General features: G+C 37.6%; 1 protein-coding gene across 12 annotated transcripts in view; it reads left to right on the forward strand.

Moving 5' to 3' along the window:
* Nucleotides 1–23,347, forward strand: part of CCDC178 (coiled-coil domain containing 178) — a 172,420-nt gene that overhangs the window by 2,482 nt on the left and 146,591 nt on the right. For 5 of the 12 annotated variants that reach the window (XM_044424399.1, XM_044424398.1, XM_044424405.1 and 2 more), the window contains exons 1-11: nt 2,575–3,009; nt 3,955–4,035; nt 5,659–5,798; nt 8,197–8,231; nt 9,456–9,541; nt 12,294–12,488; nt 14,674–14,894; nt 16,876–17,018; nt 19,130–19,283; nt 21,942–22,037; nt 22,131–22,267. In XM_044424399.1, the coding sequence (XP_044280334.1) occupies nt 3,978–4,035; nt 5,659–5,798; nt 8,197–8,231; nt 9,456–9,541; nt 12,294–12,488; nt 14,674–14,894; nt 16,876–17,018; nt 19,130–19,283; nt 21,942–22,037; nt 22,131–22,267 (1,265 nt within the window). In that variant the 5' untranslated portion in view covers nt 2,575–3,009; nt 3,955–3,977. Of the gene's footprint in view, nt 1–2,574; nt 3,010–3,830; nt 4,036–5,658; nt 5,799–8,196; nt 8,232–8,881; nt 8,981–9,455; nt 9,542–12,293; nt 12,489–14,673; nt 14,895–16,875; nt 17,019–19,129; nt 19,284–21,941; nt 22,038–22,130; nt 22,268–23,347 lie in introns of those variants that run through there. The other 7 variants (XM_044424401.1, XM_044424402.1, XM_044424404.1 and 4 more) reach the window with 7 other exon arrangements.

Genomic DNA, 23,347 nt, shown 5'->3' on the forward strand with positions numbered 1-23,347 from the left:
TAACTTTGCTAGCATGTGAAATGAGTGCAATGGTGCAGTAGTCTGAACCTTCTTTGGCATTGCCCTTCTTTGGGATCGGAATGTAAACTGACCTTTTCCAATCCTGTGGCCACTGCTGAGTTTTCCAAATTAGCTGGCATATTGAGTGTAGCACTTTTACTGCATCATCTTTTAAGATTTTGAATAGCTCAGCTGGAATACTGTCGCCTCCACTAGCTTTGTTGTTCCTCAGACTTCCTAAGGCCCATTTGACTTCACATTCCAGGATGTCTGGCTCGAAGTCAGTGACCACCCCGTCGTGGTTATCAGGGACATTAAGCTCTTTCTTGTATAGTTCTTCTGTGTAATCTTGCCACCTCTTCTTAATCTCTTCTGCCTCTGTTAGGTCCCTGCCATTTTGGTCCTTTATCATGCCCATCTTTGCATGAAATGTTCCCTTCATATCTCCAATTTTCTTGAAGAGATCTCTGGTCCTCCCTTTTCTATTGTTTTCTTCTATTTCTTTGCACTGTTCATTTAAGAAGACATTCGTATCTCTTCTAGCTATTCTCTGGAATTCTGTTTCCATGTAATACACACTGTTAAAATGAAGTGTGCACAATAAAAATACAATTTAAGTATTAACAATGAAACAAATATTAAGTGATATTATATCTAGCAAAAGTATGAGAGGAGATATACATGTCATAGAAAGGCACACATGTTTGAGAGTGAAATGCAACCAATAAAGACAGTGAATCTGAGGGTGCTAAAACAACCATAGTGGAAGAGAATTGAACTCTTGTTGTAGATATGTGGTTGTCAGCAGATCATGTACATTTAGTTGGGTTGCTAAAGTTAATTAAGGCACAAACTGATGCATATTTAGATTTTTAAAAGTCCTATAACTTCTAGGATTCCTCAACCGGCTAAGGATGATTAGAGCTGTCTGGATATGAGGGGGTCAAACTAGATGGCCTAGGAGATCTCTTCTGACTCACTATGTTTCTATGCTTCTATAATTGTGCCCTAATTATTCTGTACACGGTTCTGAGAACACTGTGCCAATAAATAAACAAGTTTGTCAGCAATTTTCAGTTTCCCCCCACAACTGTCAACAATGTAAGTGGAGTACATGCTATTGTCTTCAATTTTGTTTTTAAGTATCTAATAAAATGATGTGCACAGTAAAACATTTTAGGTTGTGAACCCAAGACTGCTAGACAAAGTCTGGCTTCTCACAGGAAAATTTGGTGCCGCAACTCCAGGTTCAGAAATAAGCTCTGCAGTTGGAACTGGGTTGCTGTTCCAAAGTCCAGAGTGACCACCCTCCCAGCCAGCACAGAAAGAACTGTGTCAGCTGTGACTCTGAGGTCAGAAGACAGATTTTGAAGCTGACACTGGAGGGCGTTCTGGGAGAGAGTGAGTGGAGAAGTATGCCTCTGGCATACTGTGTATTCTTGTGGAGCCTCAGCCTGACATCCTCACAAGCAGGTGCAAAAGACTTGAGTGGCTAGAAGCACTTGCCAATTTTATTTGTCCAGTGAAGGGATGTCTCTACCTTTTTTTCAGGGCTAATAGAAGTCTTTTCAATTTAATCCACTGTTTTCATAACTTTTCAAGCTATTCTCTAACATTCAAATGCTTGGAACTACAAATCCCACCAGCCCCAATCAGTATAACCAGTGCTCAGGGATGAAGGAAATTGTGCTCTAGTTTCCTGCTGTAAAGAAAAGCTTATGAACAGGGAGGCGGTGAAACTGACAAGCTTGAGTCCGTAAAAGCCCTTCAAAGCAGCTGTCAAACTGATATCCCAATTTTCAACCTGAGTTTCATGTCTACAGCAGAATTTTTCTGAATCTATTGCAGAGTTGTGAAAAATATGCCAGTCTCTTCACTGCTCCTGCAGTTTTCCTACATAAATCTTTTAGCTTATGCAAATACTGTGCCTCCTGTCACAGCTATTGTTTTCTCTTAGTAGCATATGCAGGAGTCTGTACATCCAGAAGCTAACAATAATCCTCATTTCAGATATAAACTCATACAAAAGGAAGGTCTGAGAAAGACTAGTGGAATGGCAATATATATATATATATTATAAATCAAACCTGATAAATATCTGTAGCATTCCCTACTTTTTAGCTACCATTTACAGATCAATTCTTTGACCAAGTTCTCTAATTATGCATTTTCACTAAACGTTTCACATACATGGGTCTAGGTGAATAATTTCAAACTTTACATCAGTTCAGAGGTAATAAGCTTTTCATCTGCAGATGGAACAGCTCCTTCTGTTTTCCTAATCTTAACTGTGTGTGTGTGTGTGTGTGTGTGTGTGTGTGTGTGAACGAACTGGACCAGTATTAATATTCTTTAACAAAAGGCATATTGATGCAAAGAGAGTAGTTTGTCTTCATCACACATTTTTTCTGGATGTGCTTGTTGCCTTAGTAACTCCAAATTGAAACTTAGTTTAAGTATAATTGCTCCATACTTTTGTACAAACAACATATCACTGTGATCCTTTAAAAAACTGAGCAGTTATTGACAAAGAATTTAAAAAAAAATAATGATCACATGCTGAAATCAGTACAATGTATTTAAATATTTCAGATGCCCCAAAAGGTAATTTAATCTGATTTTCATTTTAGTATGTGCTACTCAAAAATGCAGAAAAGAGAATCATTTAAAGATTGTGTGCATAGTTTGCTCTAATTTAATCAACTCAAAGTTAAAACATTTGGTAAAACTAAAGACATTTCAATTGAAGATGAAAAAAAAACAAGCCAAAATATATTTTGTTCTTTTACACCAAGAAATTTTATTTCAGATGCAGGATCCTTTTTGTATAGACTGTGAGACTGATGTTCACAAATGCAACTGCTAAACATCTGGGATTTGTGGTACTTCAATTAGAAACACTGAAGAGCTGTGCAAGATAGGAAACTTCCGTGACCAGAACAGCTGCCATGAGCATACAACCATGCAAAGTACAAAAAAAGTAGATACAGATACGTATCTTCTGTGCATGTAGGTGCATACTGCAGCTTGCTGTGTCCAGTTAATCCAACCAACATGTATGCATGTTGTGGTCCCATTCTTTAACCACAATTTAACTGTGGACTAGGTTTAAAATATCATTGTTATCTTCTCTGAAAAGTTTGATAGTTAATGACTGTCAGCTGTCTCTTGAATTGTTTGGATGTAAATTATGCCTTGTAGTTAAAGAATGTTGTTAGTGCTGAATTCTAATTTTCCTATTAAATATTAGTTTTATAATTTATGTATTTAAATCTATATTGTTAGACTAGTTTATGGTACCAGTCATTTAAAATGTTGCATATATATGTTGCTCATTATTTTACAGAATAGAATGTGAAATAGAATGTAGAAGTATTTACATGTAGCACACTGGATGAGACTAAGTACCAGTAGTAATGTACTATATTCTCTTCCTCCCTTCCTTCTGTTTCACTGAAAGTAATGCCAAAAGGTAAATGCATCCTGTGAATTAAAGCAAATTATATGGCTTTTTCACATCAGTCCTAAACATATTTAGTTAGAAGTAGATCCCCTTGTCTGTTTGATTATGTTCTCACTGCTGAAAGTCAAATGGCTTTGCACTCAGAATGGCAACAGTGAAAGTGAAAGTAAAACTGTATTGTGCTCATTTGTGCTTTATGCTTATATAATCATTATTGCAGTCTGACAAAGAAGAAAATGAACAAGAAAACGAGGAGGTGGAGAAGGAGGAAGAGGAATTAGTATGTCTTGTCAAATGCATCTGCAAATATGCATTGAACTAACAATGTTCTGTGTTCATGCTTTGAATATTCTTGGTTGGATGGGAGTAATGAAGTCTCATGAAAATCACTGAAAACAGAACTACCCAGTTCATTTCCAGGGGACTAAAATATGGCTTAGTCTGGACCCAGAGCATACATGGAATCTTTTTCCTTTTTGTTAATGTATTAGGCTGAAAAGAACAGTGGACAGCAATGTATGAAATGCAGTTATTGTCCTCTTCTTCCAAAGATAATAGTCAAGAACCAGAAGGTAATCTTTCTTCTTCTTGAATTTAGTACATTTTATATTTTCTAAAAAGCTTTAAACAGATTTAAAATGATTTTTATCATATAAAGGGTGCAACCAATTTAATAGATAACTTTCTCTTACATAATCTTTCACTTGCCATTGTTATTTGAACTTCAGTTGGGAAGCAAAATGGAGAAGGTAATAGTGGCACATCACATTGGGCTTTTAATGGGTTGCAACATTTATTGGTTATAACTCACATCACAAAGCGCAAGGATCTAATCATCTGATCAGCTCTTCATTCACACCTGTGTGTTCTAGGAAATATGTCATTTTGGAAGTTTTGGGCTTATCATGGAGTGCACAAATAATATAGATCCTTTTTGCCAATTGTGTGTGTGACTTGTGAACACTGAAGCTGTGTCAGAGCCTTGAAACTCCACTTGTAGATCACTTACAAAGCCTCCCTTTTGGGGATTGGGGTACTATATTGGCTCCTTCATATTCCCAGGAACTGGAACAGAAAGGGAGTTCCACCCCCAGCCTTTTCCCTGGAAGTAGGCCATCTTGCCATTGTTCCTGGTCCACAAAGTAACTGTAAGATATTCTGGACCACTGGCTACACAGAGAGAGGAAGTTCTGCCACCTACTCCTCTTGCACCCCATGCGGTGGGTACAAAAGGAAATCCCTTGGAAAGCCAGGACTTTGGCTTGAATTCCACTTGTCTTTGCACTGAAGTTCACACTTTCAAATAGATAGGTTTTCTCAAGTGGCTGTATCCATTTACTAGTGGAACAGATGGCACTGTTGAAATAGATTCCCATAACCTCCCCCCCAAAAAATCTGGGAACCCTTCAGATGAAGGAAAGGGAAAGAAGCAAGTCATTCTGCTGTGCAAAAAGAAGTCTAATGGTTGTTGGATGTATCCCAGTTCCTGGATCTGCAAGCAGATGCTAGCCACATGGTTACCTAGTGTGATCTAGCACTGTAGCTAGGGTTGTTTGCATGAATCTGTCAGATAGTCATAGCTCTGTTTAATAACTGGTTATAGCTGCAAGGATGTGAGAACTCAAGCTGTGTTGTGAGAGCTCCATATTTCCAACTGCCTAAATCTTTTTCATTCCCAAAAAGTATCTTCTAGGACTTTATTTTTATTAGAGTCCAAGCAAGGGGTATAAGTGGAAGAGAACGGACTAACACTTAGCCTCCATGTTATGCCCGCAGGCTAGCCCCTGTTCCCAAGGTATTATTAGAAGGAAAATAAACATCCTTAAGGCTGTGATTCTATACATTTTTACCTGGGAGTCAGTCCTTTTGAATTCAGTGGAGCAAATTTCTAAGTAGGCATGCACAGAATTGCACACATTGCTTTTGCAGGGGATTAGTTTGTACAGAATGGACATAGGGCAAAGAGCTAAATTCTTTCTGCACTATAGCCTTACAACAAATGATGGGCAGTGGTGGGGGTCTGTTTTTTTCCCTTCATTGTTTTGTTTTGTTTTGTTTTAAACAAAAGAGATGCTAGGAGTTCTAACTCCAAGTCCCCAAGTGACATCTAATTTGACCCTGTAGAAATCACAGATGTATTGTAATTTTTCAAAATGAAAAATTGAAAACAATAACAGTTTCCTGAATTATTTTAGGTATAAAGGAAACAAATTCATTGGGCCTTCCCTCCAGGCAACGTAGTTGTGCTGCAGTAAATACTCCATCTGCATGCGTTAACAAAGCTATTCATCATATTCAAGATCTAGAAATGAAAGTGGAAGAAACATTTCAACAGGTACTATTTGTTTATATTCATTGTTTTGGTTGTTGTACCTTTGTCAGGTCAGCTTTGCAATAAAAATAGGCATACAATAATGCACCTGCAGGGACTGCAGGTGGAGCAGTGGTTTAAACTGTGCTGCTGGGCTGGTTGATCGAAAGGTCACTGGTTCAAATCTGCACAACGGGGTGAGTTCCTGTTGCTCCGTCCCAGCTCCTGCCACCCTTGCAGTTGGAAAGCATGCAAATGCAAGTAGATAAAAAAGTATCACTTCGGTGGGCAGATAACAGTGTTCCGTGCACTTTGGTGTTTAGTCATGCCGGCTTCATGACCATGGAGACTGCAGACAAACGCTGGCTCCCTCGGCTAGGAAATGGAGATGAGCACCACCCCCTAGAGTCAGGCATGATTGGACTTAATGTCAAGGGGAAACCTTTACCTTACCTTTACCTTAATTCACCAAAAAGAATAAGACAACAAGAACAGTGAAATTTAAAACAAAGATGGCAAAGCAGTATAAAAAACATCCAGCGGAGATGTTAAAACATAAATGATTAAAAAAAAAAATCTTTGTCTAGCACCAAACCACCACCATCACTACCACCAGTGTAAATACAAGGCAAATCTCTCTGGGGACAGTATGGCACAAGCAGATTATCTTCATGGGGAAGTTCCGCTAGTAAACTGCTGGGAGAGGTCATCAGGAGGTGTGGGCTGTGGAATCATCAGTACGCTGATGATACCCAGCTCTACCTCTCATTCTCCACCAATCCAGGTGAGGCATTGGCTGTGCTGAACCGGTACCTGGCCGAAGTAATGGACTGGATGAGGGCCAATAAACTTAAGCTCAATCCAGACAAGACGGAGGTCCTGTTGGTTGGCGGATCGGGCTTCGGGAAGGTGAATTGAACCTAGTCCTGAATGGGGTTGCACTCTCTCTTAGGGACAAGGTCCGCAGCTTGGGAGTGCTCCTCGACCCAGAGCTTTCACTGGAAGCTCAGGTGACAGCGGTGGCAAGGAGCACTTTCTTTCAGCTTCGGCTGATCCATCAGCTGCACCCCTACCTGGAGAACGACTGCCAGGTGACAGTGACACACGCGTTGGTGACTTCCCAACTTGACTTCTGTAACGTGCTCTACGTGGGGCTGCCCTTGAAGATGTTCCGGATACTTCAATTGGTTCAAAATAGAGCTGCCAGGCTGCTGATGGGGACTGGATGTTATGTTCACATGACTCCAGTTCTCCGTCAGCTTCACTGGCTTCCCATTGAAGTCCGGGCCCAATTCAAGGTGTTGGTGATGACCTATAAAGACCTTAATGGCTTGGGTCCTGGTTACCTGAAGGAGCACTTACGTTCATACATGCCCGCCCGCCCCTTGAGATCAGCGGGAGAGGCCCTTCTCCGGGAAACCTCCGTAAAGGAAATTAGGAGGGTAAGTACTCGGAGGAGGGCTTTCTCTGAAGTGGCGCCCAATCTATGGAATGCGCTCCCCAGAGAGGTCTGCCTGGCGCCGTCGTTATTTGTTTTTCGGCACCAGGTGAAGACCTTTTTATTCAAACGTTATTTTAATTGTTAATATTATTTATTTATTTTATTCTTTGGCCAGGGCCACTTAATTTATACTGTTAAATTATATTGTTTATATAGGATGTTATTTATTTATGTTTGTGAGCCGCCCCGAGGCTTCAGCGAATGGGGCAGCATAGAAGTTCCCTAGATAATAAATAAGTTCCACAGTTGTAATAGTTGTAAATTTTATTGTTGCAAACAGGTCATAACAAAAACAAAAGTCAAAGTTACACATGACCTGCAACCAAACTGTGAGTACAAACCTAAAATCTAAATGCCTAAAACAGCTGCAAAGTGAAGAAATGGATAAAATACTAAAAAAATTCCAAAACACTATTTGTCAAACATCAGAAGTAATAGATAAAAATACATTTCAAAATATATTAAAAGTAGCCACTTCATAACTAACACAAGGCAATGCACTTGCCAGCAAAAATTGTTACATTTTGAGTTTCTTATAAATCCCAAGGGAAAGTTCTCCCCACATCCATCTCTACCACTTGAGTGATATTACTGGGCTTTAAGCCAAGAAGAAATAAATGGGAGATGATTAATTTAGCTGACCAGAGACTGCAGTTTGGCTGGTATCCCCCTTACTTCTAGGTAAAGGCTCCTTTCATCAAGAGAAGTACATTTGCTTCTGACACAGGCTGATTAAGATTTCTCAGTGAGAACTGCAAAAACAAAACGTTACTTTATAAGGATTACTGTTGGGAAAATGTTTTGAAACTAATCCAACTGATTTCCATGTTTTTATGTGGTTTCTTCATGTTTATTTTTATATACGCAATGAAAATTGAAAATATGTACTATATTAATGAAGCATGTCATTTATATTTACAGTATGATCATTTATATAAGTTGGAGAAAATTCCATGGTAAGGATCTTACAAATTTTAATTCATTAATTAACTCTAGGGATTCTTTAACATAACAAAATAAGCAAAACATCCACACTGTCTTTAATCCTATGCATATGTAGACAGAAGAAGATAACAGAGTTCAATGGGGCCTACTCTCCAATAAATGGTACAGAATTGAGGGCCAAGATAGTTTATTAGATGTTTCCTCTTTTGAATAGAAATCTAATTTGATATTTAAAAATAATGTATTATAAATTGAGATAAGGAGTTGTTAAATTTGGGCATCTCTGGGTCAAGACATACAAAAGCCACCATTTCTTACGATGTTTCTTACAAGTGTTGTGGGACAGGCTGCTATAGAAGAATACCTATGTTACAAAGGGTTTGCTCCTGCAGTTCAGAAGAAGTGGAAACAATAGAGCATGTCTTGTTTTACTGCTTGCTTTACCAGGAAGCACATGGAATGTTTATCCTCTTCCTGATCAGAAAATTTATTGTCCAATTGGACACAGAGGTGGCCAAGACTCTTCTTATGGGAACTAAACCACAGATCATAACCCAGAGCACAAGTCTTTTGGCAGCTGCTTGTAAAATCTGACAGGGTATTGTTTGTAATGAGTATAAAGTTTAACAATGCCTTTCTTTGTTTCTTTGTTTGTTTTAAGATGTGTATGGTCTCCTGTCCAGATTTTGGAATTTAGATCTTAATTCTGACTTTTAGTAATGTATAGCAACCAGGATTTTGATACTGTTCTCTTGATTATGTGAGTCATTGACTATATTAATAAATTGCTTGCTTGCTTGCTTACTTGCTAGATTGAGTGATTGATTGATTGATTGTTATGGGACAGGGACTGGCATGAGAAATGCAAAATGCTGATTGGGCCAAAGCAAAAGATTGCCTTTACCAACCCCAGACCTGATTTCTACATGCCTTCATCCACCAAACATTGATAGAAGCAAATGTATTCCTACTCATTTCCTCCATCATGGTACTATTAACATTTTGCTTGGCTTAAGCAACTCTAACATAACTTAAATAAACTACTTGCTCAAAAGAAATCTAATATTTGCAGCATAGGGAAATAATAGAGGGATACAGCAACAGATGACTCAGCAGAAACATTTACATAAATAAAGGGTGTTTTAAATTTGCAGTGAGAACTATGGAATTAAGGAGTGAAGATGAAGATGGATTTGAAGTCCCATCTATTTTAAAATATCGGCTTAAATTTGTAGGAATACAGAAAATGTTGAAGAGATTAAAGATATCTGGTCATCAGTTTCTTCTGATCTGAAGGCTGAACAATCATTATACTGGAAAGGTAAAATTGACTGAGTCTGGCGCTAAGTCTGCCAGAGTGTTCTTGGCATATCTCTGTCAAAATATATTAATAATGTATATTAAAACAACTAGTGTTTTAGAGTTTGAATTATTTGTGAATTGTCCAGAGTGCTTTGGATATCAGAATATGTACAAATGTAATACATGAATAAAAAATTGTTCATGTACCTGGCTTTGACTATTTCCAGTCAATATGAAGAACAACATTTCCATAATGAATGCAATCATAAGAAAAAATCAAAGATGCATAAAGCAAATATCTGAAATATGCAAATCCCTTTTAAACATATACCTCCATCAAATCTCTTGACACCTGAAATTACTCAGCATGCATTGTATTGATTATCCAACTGTAGCCATGCTTTACACATTCATGGTATCTATCCAGCTGGAGTTGTACTGCCAGTCTTAGGACACAATCCTATGACTGCCAAACACGGCCTTGGTGGCCATAGGAGACATCACAGTTCTAGCTCTGACCTTGGAAACTCACTCTGTCAATATATCTGGCATCCTGGTGACATCTTAGTGTCCCCAACTTGTACTCTGAGCCAAAAGGCTTAGATTAGCTATCAAAAGCTTCTGCAGGGCAGGAGAAGTGCAAAGGTGAACTTTGCTTCTGTGCTCCTTCTGCCTTCCATCAGGTGACTGTATTCTTACAAGTTCAGAGGTTTGTGGGCAACCACACTGGATTTTGCTGCCCAACGATTAGCCCTTGTCTTAATTAGGCCAAAGAGGCCAAAACAGTTGTCCCTGATACAAATATTTTGGTGTTTTTTATGGTACAGGTAACTATGCCTACTGCCTTATTCAGTGAATTTCTGAAAACATAGTTTCTAGAGCAGTACACACAATGAGAAAAAGTAATTGAATCTCAATAATTATATGTTAACAATAGCTTTGAAAAGGATATGGTGATTTTGAAACTTAAACATTAAAACATATTTTATTTTGGAAAATATAAGCTTAAATGTAAGTAGTTATGTAAGTAACTAAGCAAGCTTGTAAGTAAGCTTCAATGTAAGTAGTTCCCTGGATAATTTATCTTCACTCATATCAACCCTGATGCACATTTATTTTGTTTTTGAAAGGTTTGTGTATTTAGAGTCTCTGTAATGGAGTAAAATAAGGAACATATGATTTTTCTCATAGAGAAAACATAACAATTGTTATAGTTGAATAATTATAGTCAGTTTATTGAATTAACCACCCAGGGAGCCTTTGGGCTGATGGACAGGGTAGAAAAATAATAAATAAATAAATAGTTCTGAAATCTGCTATTCATTGGCTCTTTCATAATTTTACATGTTGGGAAAGTGGAGTGTATATATAGCAATAAGGAAAATAAGTGTATGGGGGGGTGATATTTTCCCTAGCAATTATATGAAATAGTGCTTTGTCCGATTACTGCATAGTTTCTGATAGAAAGCTAAATGGAGAAAAATGTGTTGGCTGGAATGCACTTGCAAGAGTAGACTTCAGGGCCATTTTCTACTAATGCAAAGTCGAAAAAAAGATTTTTTCCAAGCATGTTATGTGTGGCTGTACCTTTTCCATGAGATTCTATAAATGAATTCAAGGCACTGCAGAAATTATATAGTGTTTTGTGGTTCAAATGGGGAAAATGGTTTGAAAAGGACAGCCTTAAACTCTTACACATACAAAATGTGATTTTAGTACTGTTTCATCAAATGTGCAAAGGAAAAGTTTGTTGAGAACCTGAAACACAGGACTGAGGTTTAAAACATTGCAGAAAGTACATGGTCTCTATTGGGTTGTTACAAAATGGCACTGTAATGGTGCCTTGCCTTGTGGCCTATCAATGTAAATTATTTGATTAGCAGCTGTCTCAGTTCGGTCAATATTTCCATGCTGTTTTTCAAAAGATGGAAAAGTTCACTCATAAGGAAGGAAGAACTAGAGATACTCTTGGCAGGGTCACTGGAGAAAGGAATACTTGGATCCAGAATAATTAGCAAGTAAAGAGGAACTGGGCTGGTGCGGAGGAGGATGCCTGTTCCTATGCCAGAGGGGAAGTTGCTTCTTGAGCAATGCAAGGGCCAAGTAATCAGTGCTGAGCATGATCTTGTTCTGAGAAAGCTATGAGAGCACTTTCATTGTTGACATAGGAACTGCCAATCAGCACTGTGCAAATACAGTTTTTGCTCTAAGCTATAAGAATTAATGTCCTATAGGTACATGAAAGCAGCTGTTTATTTGCTGTGATCTTCAATTATTTGTCTTGATACTTTTGAGATTTTGGCCTGCATTTAGTTTGCAGATTTTTCCCCAGACGATGCAGGTTGCCACAAAGTAGATTCAGTTAAACAAAAAAACTACTAAACTCTTTCATTCAAGTAACTTTATGATAGAATTTGGTAGTGTCTAATTATGTGCTGTTACCAGTCACATTCCTACCAAGGAAAAATGCATGTCATCTAATAAGCTTATTCACCACAATACAATAAATTGGTCCTGAAATCAGTAGAATTGTGGGCTTTTTGGAAGCTACTTCATTTTGTGTAACTTGCAGAATATTTGCTGAAATGAGCTGTTGAATTTTGTGTAATTTCTATAGCTCTTTGTAGTTGTTCCGGGACTGTATAACTTGCTAACAGTTTGCTAACATGCTAAATGACATTCAGATCATGCATTTTAATGAGATGTACCTGTAATATGAAACAATACAACATACATTTCTTCCTTTTCTTTTTAAAAACAAAATTCTGAAGACCTCCAACCTTTAAAGCAGAAAACAGCGGCTATTCTGGGAGAGGTTACAGAGTTAGTTACAAGATTAGAAACTGAACGTAAACAAGCTGAAGAAGCTTTGGAGTTTGAGATACAGCGTAGGAAAAAGCTATACTTAAGTGCTGATAAACTGTCACTGTGGAGACTACAACAGCTTCCCATAGCTGTTCAAAAAGGTATGGTTATTAAGATTAAACAGGGAAGTAAATAATCAACATACTTATGAGCCACATTCGATTTCCACAAAATGTATGAAATTATCCCATGAAAACACTGTTCTTTTGGGGAGCTATTTTTGCTTTCAGAAGTAATAGCATGCCCTGAGCATTAAAGTAAGGGTGGTTTTTCTATGTGGCCATTTAAAACGTCTGAAAATCTGATAATCACTCCTAGGGGAAGGGGTGGGGGTTATGTCAGCCTTTCCCTTTATCAAACAATGAGTAACAAAATGCATAATCATATGTACATTTATACAGAATAAGACATACAACTTCTCCAAGCATTCACAAGCTAGCAGAATTAGCTAGAGCATGCTAGAAGTTGTAGGCCTTTTTCTGGTCTAAACATGCATAGAATTGCATCCTAAACAAAGAATATAATAATAATCCAATCTAAATATCTGAGAGACCAAGAGTAAGGCATTGAATTCTTACTTTTAAGTTCTATTTGCATTTATTTTTGAATTTGTATGTGTGCACATGCATGGTTTTTTTGCACATATTTTATTAAGATTTTAAACTAAAAACTAAAATAATCATCAAATACATTGGACGTACTGGGTCAGCCCCCTATAACATATCTTTTAAACATTCTATAATCATTTTCAAATCGATTTATAAAAATTTAAAGACATCTTTAAATCTAAGCCAAGTCCTGTTTCTCCAGCCACTCGTAAAAATGGTCCCAAGTTTGATAGAAGTCAGTATCTTCTTTCTCCTTCAATAATAGAGTCAATCTGTCCATTTCTGCACCGTCCAGAATCTTTTTTAAAATCAGTTCCTCAGTGGGTAGTTCCTCACTCTTCCAGTATTGAGCAAGCACAATCCTCGCTGTTGTGATTAAATGTAGTATCAAATACATTTCTTGTTTGGTAATATTTTCCGGTACAATACCTAACAAGAAAATTTCAGGTTTAAAAGCTAAGGGTTTTTGTAGCATTTCCTCAAGCCATTTATGTATTTTAATCCAATACTTTTTCACATAGTCACAAGTCCACCACATATGGTAAAAAGTACCCACATCATGTTTACATTTCCAACATCTGTTTGACATATTTGGCAACATTTTAGCTAACTGATTTGGCAACAAATACCATCTATAAAACATTTTATATAAATTCTCTTTATACAAAGTTGCTAAAGTTACCTTAATATTTCTCTCCCATAACTTTTGCCACTTTTCTAATTCAATATTATATCCAAAATTTTGTGCCCATGTTATCATAGTTTCCTTAACCTGTTCCCCTTCCATTTTCCTGTCAAGTAGGAACTCATAAATTCTTTTGATCATTTTCTCATCTGTTTTTAACATCACTTGATCAAAGGCTGTTAGGTCTTTATAAAACCCCCATATTTTACAATCTTTAGCATATCTGCACATACACGTTTGTATACATAAGAGTAATGCATAATCTTTACCAACCCTTGCAAAATTTGCACATTTCTTAGATCCTAGGCATATTGACCAAAGAGAGTGCATATTGATAGGGAAATATACACAAATCTTGATATTCCATTGTAATGTGTATAATGGAAATTGGAGAATATACAAAACTCTGTTTTGATATGCACATTCCCCAAAGCATGTAAATTGTCCCACTTCATGGACACACTATGTATGCATTCCTGGTGAGTGGGGGAAGCATGCTTAGTGGTTGGTTGTTATGCTCAGTATTCAATGCTCATAACTCTGAATCGATATAGATATGCATATACAGTAGAAAAAGGGTGGTAGGTACCTGTTTTGTTCATTTTGCCTGCAGGTGACTGTTGTTGGTTGGTCTTGGAAAGTATGTGGAAATTTAGATTTGACTCCTCTGCAAGGAGTTAAAGCCCACCTTTTTTTACCCTTTTTACTCTGCCAGTAGTAACCAGGCAAACTTTTCACATCCATCATTTTAAAATCATGTCAACTAAAATAGTCTTCATAGATCTTTGTGTCTTATAATTCTGGAATTTTGCTGATAAAAAGAATTATTACAAGCTTTTGCACAATGTGGACACTGCTTTCCTTCAGTCACAGTGAGGGACAGTCACAGTGACCTGCAAGTGTAGATGTATTAATAATCAGCTTATATATTTAGTCACTAAATGAAATTGTCATAATTTGTTATATTACATAGCTTATTTTTTTCTTTTACAGAATGGGAGAAATGTTCACAAGATGTTACAGATTTCCAGTGGCATTTTGAAGAAAAAAATCAGCAACTACAGGATGCAGTAGACCAACTGTCAAAAATAGATGTAGTTAATGCAAAGATTCAGGAGCATATAGACTTCATGAAGGAATACAGCCCTCTGCTGGAAGAAAAGCTGACTTTTGAATGTGACTCTATAGAAGAAGCAAAAAGGATTTACATGGAGGTAGATCAAATATTTTAATATTGTTCTTCCTTTTGAGTTGATACATGATCATTCTGAATTTCTGTATGCAAATACTATTCCGTACATCTTAAGGTAAAGAAATGTGAAAGTATATGATAATACACCAAGTATTTCTCTTTTGAAGGTATAAGCAAGATGATTTCTTAAGAAATGCAAAGGTAGATTTATTACAAACTATGGTGTATAGGGTTGGCCAAATGTTGTCATTATTGTGTATGTGTGTGCTTGCCCGTGCACGTTATCAGTCTATATCTTTATATCCATCTATATATGTTAAACTGGTTAGAAGTTTAATATGGTAAGAAATGTAGAAATACGATAAGTGGTATCATGAAATTTTGGCTATTATTATTAATAAAATGTATAGCCAACTAATGATGTTATTTAAGGGAACAATTCTATGGATGTTTAGACAGAAAATAGTCCTATAGTTCCCAGTATTGCCAGTATTTCCCACTTTTTCTATTTAAATATGCATAGGGTTGCACCCTAAATCATTATTTTCTTTTGAATCAGAAATAATTTTATGACACAAAGAGCACAAACCTATGGCCTCTAGTGAGCCATAGGAGACTTTGGAGTCTCAGATCCTGCCTTGGAAAGATGCTCTGAGGTCTCACAGCTGGAACAGTTCTTTCCATGCCAGCTGCTGCTTCAAGGTCATAATACCAACCTTGGAAGCACTACTAGGTGAGCATTCGGGGGGGGGGGGGGGGGGAAGACTGAGACACTGCTGAGATAGAGTTTATTCCAACAGAGCCTCAGTTTGTCCACCCTGTGAACTGGCACAAAAGACTTAGACAGCTGAAACTAGGCATCTAAGTCTTCACTAGGGTGGAAGAAGTGTGGAAACAGTGTTAACCCTCATGCGTCTTCCTTCCTCAATTGGATGCCCATAATTCTTTTATGGAGGGTTATGGGCAGCCAGACTGGATGGTGTGGTAGGGCACAGTCAGATAGCTCCAAGAAGTCCTCAGCCAGTGACCCCCCCCCCCCCCCCGTTGTAGAGCTCCAGTGCCTCTTATGACTGGTACTTCAACCTAGTAGTTGTTGCAAGTTTATGAAGAAAACACTTACTACTATTTCTCATTGGTTCTGTCAAGTAGCATGGGATCTACTTTAAAAATACATTTAAAAAAGAAACAACTTATAATAATTTTCTTATTCAAGCACATCATACCTTACATATAGAAATTGCAGTCCTTGCCCTGCTTCACAACACTTCCGAGATTGGCTGTTTATACCTTTTCAAATGTGGAACTGAAGAAGCAGGAGTCAAGGCGTCTATGGAGATATGAAATGAAGTGATCTCCTAATTAAGATATCAAAATTATACTTTGTACCACAGTAGCTATACTAAAAGATTGGCTATGTAAAACTAATTTCTAGGAGTCAGTTACAGGAATTTTAGACCTCTGATTTCAAGGGCTTTGGAAAGGTACTCACAGTAAACATTTTGGAACTGATAAATTATAATAATATTATTATTATTATTATTATTATTATTATTATTATTATTATTATTATTAGAACATTTCTATGCCGCCCCTTGCCGAAGCCTTGGGGCGGCTTACAACACAATAAAATACAATACAATACAAAAATAACAATATAAAATTAAAATTAATAATATAACATAAATAAAAAATATAAATGATATAAAAGAAGTTATAAAAGAAAAGTTATAAAAGAAAAGAAAAGAAAAGTAAGTTCCACTGTAGGTGTAGGATTACAGCATAAGTCTCACAAAACTCACAGGAATTTTCTTTTGCATTAATTGATGTAGGATTGGAGTTTAAATGTCACTTTTAGTTTTCTCCTTTTTTAAAGTGGCAAAATTCAAAGCAATTAATATATAAAAGAGGTAACATTACATCTTGTCACTTACAAGGTAAGTGAGAATAATATTTCTGATATTATGTGCTTTACACAGTCCAAATAATTTTTATACTTTTAAAAGGCGAAAGCATTATATGATACTGTTCATCAGAAACTACTGATGGTGAGAGCTATACATGCAGAAGTCATAGAAGAGTGTGAGAAGAGAAGAAAATTAATGTCTGAACAAATCCAGGAAGCTGAATTTGTGTTGAACGATCTTATGTAAGTGGCTTTTCAACTTTTGGAATATTTTCTTCAAGAAGACTTTTTAAATTTTTGTTCGCTTCCTTACAGAGTCAACATACAGATAATTGACTTCTTTACACAGACAGGTCTTGGAACCCTTAGAATGGTTTGCTTTTGTTGTATTTATTTATACAGCTCTATTTGTATGGCACTTACAAGCATGTATGAGTGGTTCCTAAGGGGATTGCAGCTTCAAATAGACATAGGGAAACAGCAAAGGAAGGGAAGAAATGGACGTATTGGTAGGCAAGAGAGGAACATGCAATTATTATTATTGCAATTACTTATATTTTGGATTGGTTGCAATAAGGTAAAGGAGATGATCCAAAGGAGGAAAATCTAAAATAGGGCAGTCCAACTTTTTGTACCTCGAGAGTCACATGAGGATTTTAACACGGAATCTGGAGACTGCACAGTGAATTTCTGCAGAGATCACAGGCAGCTCCTTCTCTGACCATAGCCCATGCATGATGACTGCTCCTCTGGGGTGGCCAGCTAAGCATCATGGAATTGGATGAACAAAAGTCAGAGGAAAGGACTTCTCAAGACATAAACACAGAAGAGAAAGATGATTGGACTTGCCATGGGTTGTCCCCTCTTTTCCTATCAGTCCACCAGTCTATCCGAGTGGACTTTATGGTTCAAGCCACTCTGGCCTGCCATGACTGAGAGTCTTTTTTCTCATTGTGAATACCTCTTACCCATTTTTTAACCCCTTTTTGCTGCGTCTGTTCTGACAGTCTATGAAGTGCCCAGCTGGCACATTGCAAAGACTCTCAGTGGTTCACTACCGCTTTTCAAAGCAAACTTTGTACCCCAAGTGTGTGCAAACAGTTAATTTATCCTTAAATGTATTAGCCAGAATTATGCAATTCTAGAGGTGCATGTATATGCATTTCCATGGTTATGAAAATGGATCTATATGCATTCTATGTTAAAATTTGAAGCACATAGTCAATATGAGTTCTTTTTATTGGCATCATATTGATATGAGGCCACTCTGATATCGGAGAGCCAAATGTTAACGCTATTGTGAAAATGTGGATGACATTGTGGAAGAAACTAATCAGAGAATAGTATTGTTTCTCTTATTAAGGATGTTGGAGCCAGTCATCTGTGTTTTCATTTATTAGATGAATGCTTAGAGAAGAAACATGACAACTGGCTGACACATCAAAGCTTTTGGCTGTCAGATACCTGGCTGGGTGATGTGAAATGCTGACCGGTCTGTTTCTGCAGCTGTTGGCATAGGGGAAAAATGAACTGTGATTTTCATACATTTACTTGTCAATACCTATCCAAGTGATATTGGAGAATTATTGTTAATCATGTTAGTTATTTACAACACTTCCAAATAATATATTTTCGTGCAGCAATTACATAGTACAAAATGACTAATGTCTTCAAGTGTTGTTTCATCATCATAGACAAAATGATCTTCAGCGCTAGTGTATGCCATTTCAGATATCTTATGAATGATTCTGACTCCAAGGAAATTAATTGCACCAAACTCACATTTATCAATGGCTCTTGTCCAGGCTAAGTTGACTTAATGATTTCTACAGAACTTGATCACAAATCTTCTCTCGATTAGGACCATCTTCTCTTTGATAAAAGATCATACAATGAGTTGTGCTTTTTGTTGCTTGTTATCTTCTCTCAACAGCTCATCCTACCTTTCAACTCCTGCATATAATGATGAAAATGTGTTAATAACAGATTAGTTTTGTAGAAATGTTGTTGGCAAAAGTGTTTCTCAGCTAAGCTGGTCCACAGCTAACTTATTCAAAATATGCTTCAAACTGTGAGGTGACAAAACTTGCAATCCAAAGTGCACTTACTATTAAAGAAATCCTATTGAATGCAGTTGGGTTTACTTCTAAGTAAATTTACTTAGGATCATATAGCATATTGGATACTAGAATATAAGGAAGTGATTTTAGAACTACTGATAGTAACAGTGGAATGATGGCAGATGCCTGACTAGAATTGGATGATTTTGACAGGCTTTGTGTTAATCAATACATTTTCAGTTGATCTTAAATGGGATTGGACAGATGGATGATTAGCCTCTTACCTTCTCTTAGTAATCGGTTAAAAGAAGATGAAGCCCTTTTCAATGATTATTGTACCAAGATAAATGAACTGAAAGAAGCAATAGCACAAAATAAAATTCTTCTTGAAGAACTGATCAAGCAAGAAACGGATGCAAATACTGACATAATGGCTTGGCATGATAAAGTGGGTTTGTATATATCTATATGTAAATAAACAGATCTTATAAAATGGAATGTCTACTGAAAAGTTAGGTGTCCTGTAATTGCACCCATACACACACGTATTATCTAGTGAAGTTGAAGTTTGATGGAATGTTTTTATGCTCTTCTGCCTGCAAGAAGCTGCCCAGTGTTCAGCAGCCAGCATGCCTGGACAGCTTTTGAGGCCTACATCTATCTCCCAGGAGGGCTCACAGGGCTGACACCTGGGGGACTTTCATTGCCCCACCCCCATGTTGGGTGCTGCCTGATGGGCCCAGCTAATTGGGGAGCATTTCTGCAGTGCTACTCACTGATGCCACTGTCATGAACCAGTTTCCCTGCATGGCATAGGGAGCTGCCAGGATGAAGGGAACTCAACTAACATTGCCTCTCCTCCTGCTTTCATCAGTGGTAGATTCCACTGGATAAGAGTTCCTTCTGTGAATGGAAAGAAGTGCAAATCGGGATCCTAGCTTTAATATTGACTTGATAGCCAGATATTTATTCTCTCTGTTGGATGCCAAAATAGACAAGTCACCCTGAGAAGAAACCATAGTGGGTGGGTGGCTTGTCTCTTAATCTCAACATATGATCACCTACTTGGTGGCTTCCCTTGTATTTCTTGTATCAGCAACTTTGTTGCAATTGCTGTGCTGCATTGCTGACTGATGAGGGGAACCCCCCCCCACTCACACACACTCCCCAGATCACATTAAGGTTTTCCAAGCCTTAATGAACACAGTAATGCATTCACAAACTCTTGCAAAAATGCACAAGACCACTTGTCTGCTGATGAGCTGGATCCCCTATTGCCCATGTGCTTATAATTTTGTCCATCATTTCTGTGTTTTCAAGTGAAAGGTCCCTCTTTTCTTCATTCAACTTTGAAATGACAATTATTTTCTGAACCCTTATGAATGTGGGAACATCTTCACAAACTTTGAGGGGAAGGTTGGGGTCTTGTACGGAGTGCTCTTCCACAGGAGTAGAAGATAGCCTCTTCCCTATTTAGCTGAATATACCTGTATCACCTCAGTGTTTTCTGCTTTGGCACTTTCTTGCTAGCAAATATATATATTGAAGAAGCAAGAAAGGAGGAACAGGCTGCTGCACATTACACTAAATAACCACCCTAAAGCTCTTTCGCTGCAGCTGCCAGCAACATTCAGCTCTTCCCACCCCCTCCATTCCAGTTGCTTCCCTCCACTGGTCTCTGTTGCTAGCTGCCAAGCATACATTTCGTTTTCAAAGCAGTGAGTGCAATCACCAATGTCACAGCGAAGCAGTAAAATGGAAGGGGTAAATTGTGCACATTTCCAGGTAGAGCACTAATACTAAAGGGAAAATAGTAATCTCACAGCATGGCAGAAGATCTAAGAGAGGAATGCACAAATCTCAGGGCAGAACAGTACAGTATAGAAAAAATTGCACAAATTTCATGGCAGAACAATAAAATGGAGGATAAAATTACAAAAAATACAAAAAAACCATAGCAGTGATAAGCATAGTTAAAAGAAACTGTTGCAAACAAATTTGGGATGCTCTCTTGTCTTTTCTTCAAGATTCTTACCAAATAAATACATCCATAATCCACTCTATGGCTGTGAAGTGGTGAAGGAGAATGGTGGTGGCACTAACAAGATTTCAAGGAGCAACAGGGGGTTTTGCTGTTTTTGCCAGGTGGCTCTTCAGCTATTCTGAACAACCCACAGAAAATTCACCCTGCCACATTTGTGCTAGGGCTGCAACAAAGCTCCAAGGAATCCATCCCTCTTCAATTCAAGAGCTTTCTCAAGCTTCACTGTAGAAAGCAAGCCAAGTAAGGGGGAAATCCATGAGCGCTTACAGAATCGTGACTATGCATTCTGCAGCCTTCTACTTCACCACATACTGCACAAACAAAGGCAGTAATTCACAGGTTCAGGAGAGGGACACTGCTTGTGCCGCAGTCATGTGGCACTCAATTCCTTGCAAGTGTTGCACAAATGCTCAGCATGCTCCCCCAGAAAGCAGGCTCATGGCCCCAAGAAGGTGCTTCAGAGTCCAGGGAGCAGAATCCAGGGAATCCAATGGATTTCCACCCACAAAGCAGATTCCTTGCACATTCGTAGATTGAACATCACATGAAGCCACCCTGAGAACAAGCTACTCTAAACAACTCTATTAAAAGCCATGGGTTCTCCATGTGCCTTGTCTGCCCAAAACTACTGTGACAGAAAAATCTTTCCTAGTTCAGACATCATCATCCTAGTTCATTCTGTGTCCAAGCACAATGACAATCCATTCTGTGGCTTTTTGTGGCATGCAAGCCCAGTTACTCTCTTCAAAGCATCTATTTGTTAGTTCTTTAAAACCCATCAACTCACAACAACTTGTCTTAATCCCTTGACACTTTTCCTCCGCAACCTTTCATTTCATCATTACCTATGCATGTTTATTATGATACTGAGAATATGCATATTGCTGCTGTTCTTGTTTTAATTAGTTATCCCCTTTTTGAATCTAGGAGATTTTCATCATTCTGTTAGTTTAGTAAACTATGACTTTAAAAAATCTCTGATGTACATTTTCAAATCCCAGCTTTGTTTAATGCTGGAAGTAAATGTCATGTAAGCAATTACATTATATTTTTAATATTTAGGTAAGGCGTTTGATCTTGAAAATCACCACTCAGGAAAATGAGAACAAAGATTTACTGAATGAGTATCTCGAAGAGATGATATTAATGGAAACTTCTGTAAGTTTACAAAGTTCTGGGGAAAAGAGGTTTTATATTGCAAATGTTACAGTATTTTCATAATATTCTTTATATGCCTATAATGCTTCTTAGAAAACTGGTCAACAGTCTGATATAAAAGACCTGAAAGATAAGCTTATGAAATTAAAGGAGGAAATAGATTATTTGCAGAGGGAAAACCAGATTTTATATAATGAAAATGGAGGATTTCTGCAAAAATTCAGAGAGAGGTAAGTAAAACCATGTTAATAATTAACAATATGATCAAGCCAACTGAAATGGGCTACACTGGATTTTGTCTTTTTATTTTCACTCAAGTGGAATTTTACACTGGATTTTGTCTTTTTATTTTCACTTTTTATTTATTTTCACTATAAATATTAATTAGCCCCCAAAATATGCACTAGCCTGGTGAGGCTGAATGGGCAAGATTATTTTAAGAGGCTGATGGGAATGGTAGCAGCAGACCATTTAGCATACTTGTCAGACCTAACAAGAGGGGGGGAAAGCTTCTTGATATAAAGCAACAGTGGAGATATCAGTGTGGAATACCAACTGGTCAGGCTGGACTTCAGTTGTACATTTTGTCCACCCTATAAAACATATTGCTCTTAATTCTTGAGTCTAAGAAACAATTTTCAGAACATTAAAGTTTTCTTAGCAAAGAACAGTGGTCACAAACTGGGATGATGACGACGATGACGACAACGATGATGATATTTTAATGCCTCAAAATCCAAAGATGAGCACAATAGATAGCCAGTACTTTCTGAAATGGTAACAAGACCATTAACTCATTAACAAAAGTTGCTATTTGCCACAAGAGGAAAGCTACCACTGGCTATTTAAATAATAACAATCAGACATGTTAACCACACATACACATTTACTGTACTTCCTAGTTTGGCTTTGATGGTCTTCATGCACTCTACCTCTTTTAACAAAAGTGCATTTTCTGGTTTCATCTTTGCTCTTGCTAATGCTTTTATCCCGTGGTTCACACATCAGCTTAACTGCTGTACCTTGGCTTATGTGGAAATCATGGGCACAGTTATATGGGATAAAGCTGCATAGAAGCAGTGGAAATTCTAAGCATACATTTGTCATGCCCAGGTTATTTCATTCTTATTCTGCTTTCTAGCAGCTTTCCCCCCTTTTTCTGTGCTATTTCTTCACATGCAGTGCTAGTCCTTGTTCTCCTCTGTCTCACCATCTCTGTTGGTCTTCTCACACCAGATGTTGATTCCTGGGAATGCCAGGAATGTTGCAGTGACAGATGGCACTGACTTCATCCCACTTAAAATGTATGT

The sequence above is a fragment of the Varanus komodoensis genome, unplaced genomic scaffold, assembly GCF_004798865.1.
Source record: "Varanus komodoensis strain SLA01 unplaced genomic scaffold, ASM479886v1 scaffold14_1, whole genome shotgun sequence".
In the NCBI taxonomy this organism is placed as follows: domain Eukaryota; kingdom Metazoa; phylum Chordata; class Lepidosauria; order Squamata; family Varanidae; genus Varanus; species Varanus komodoensis.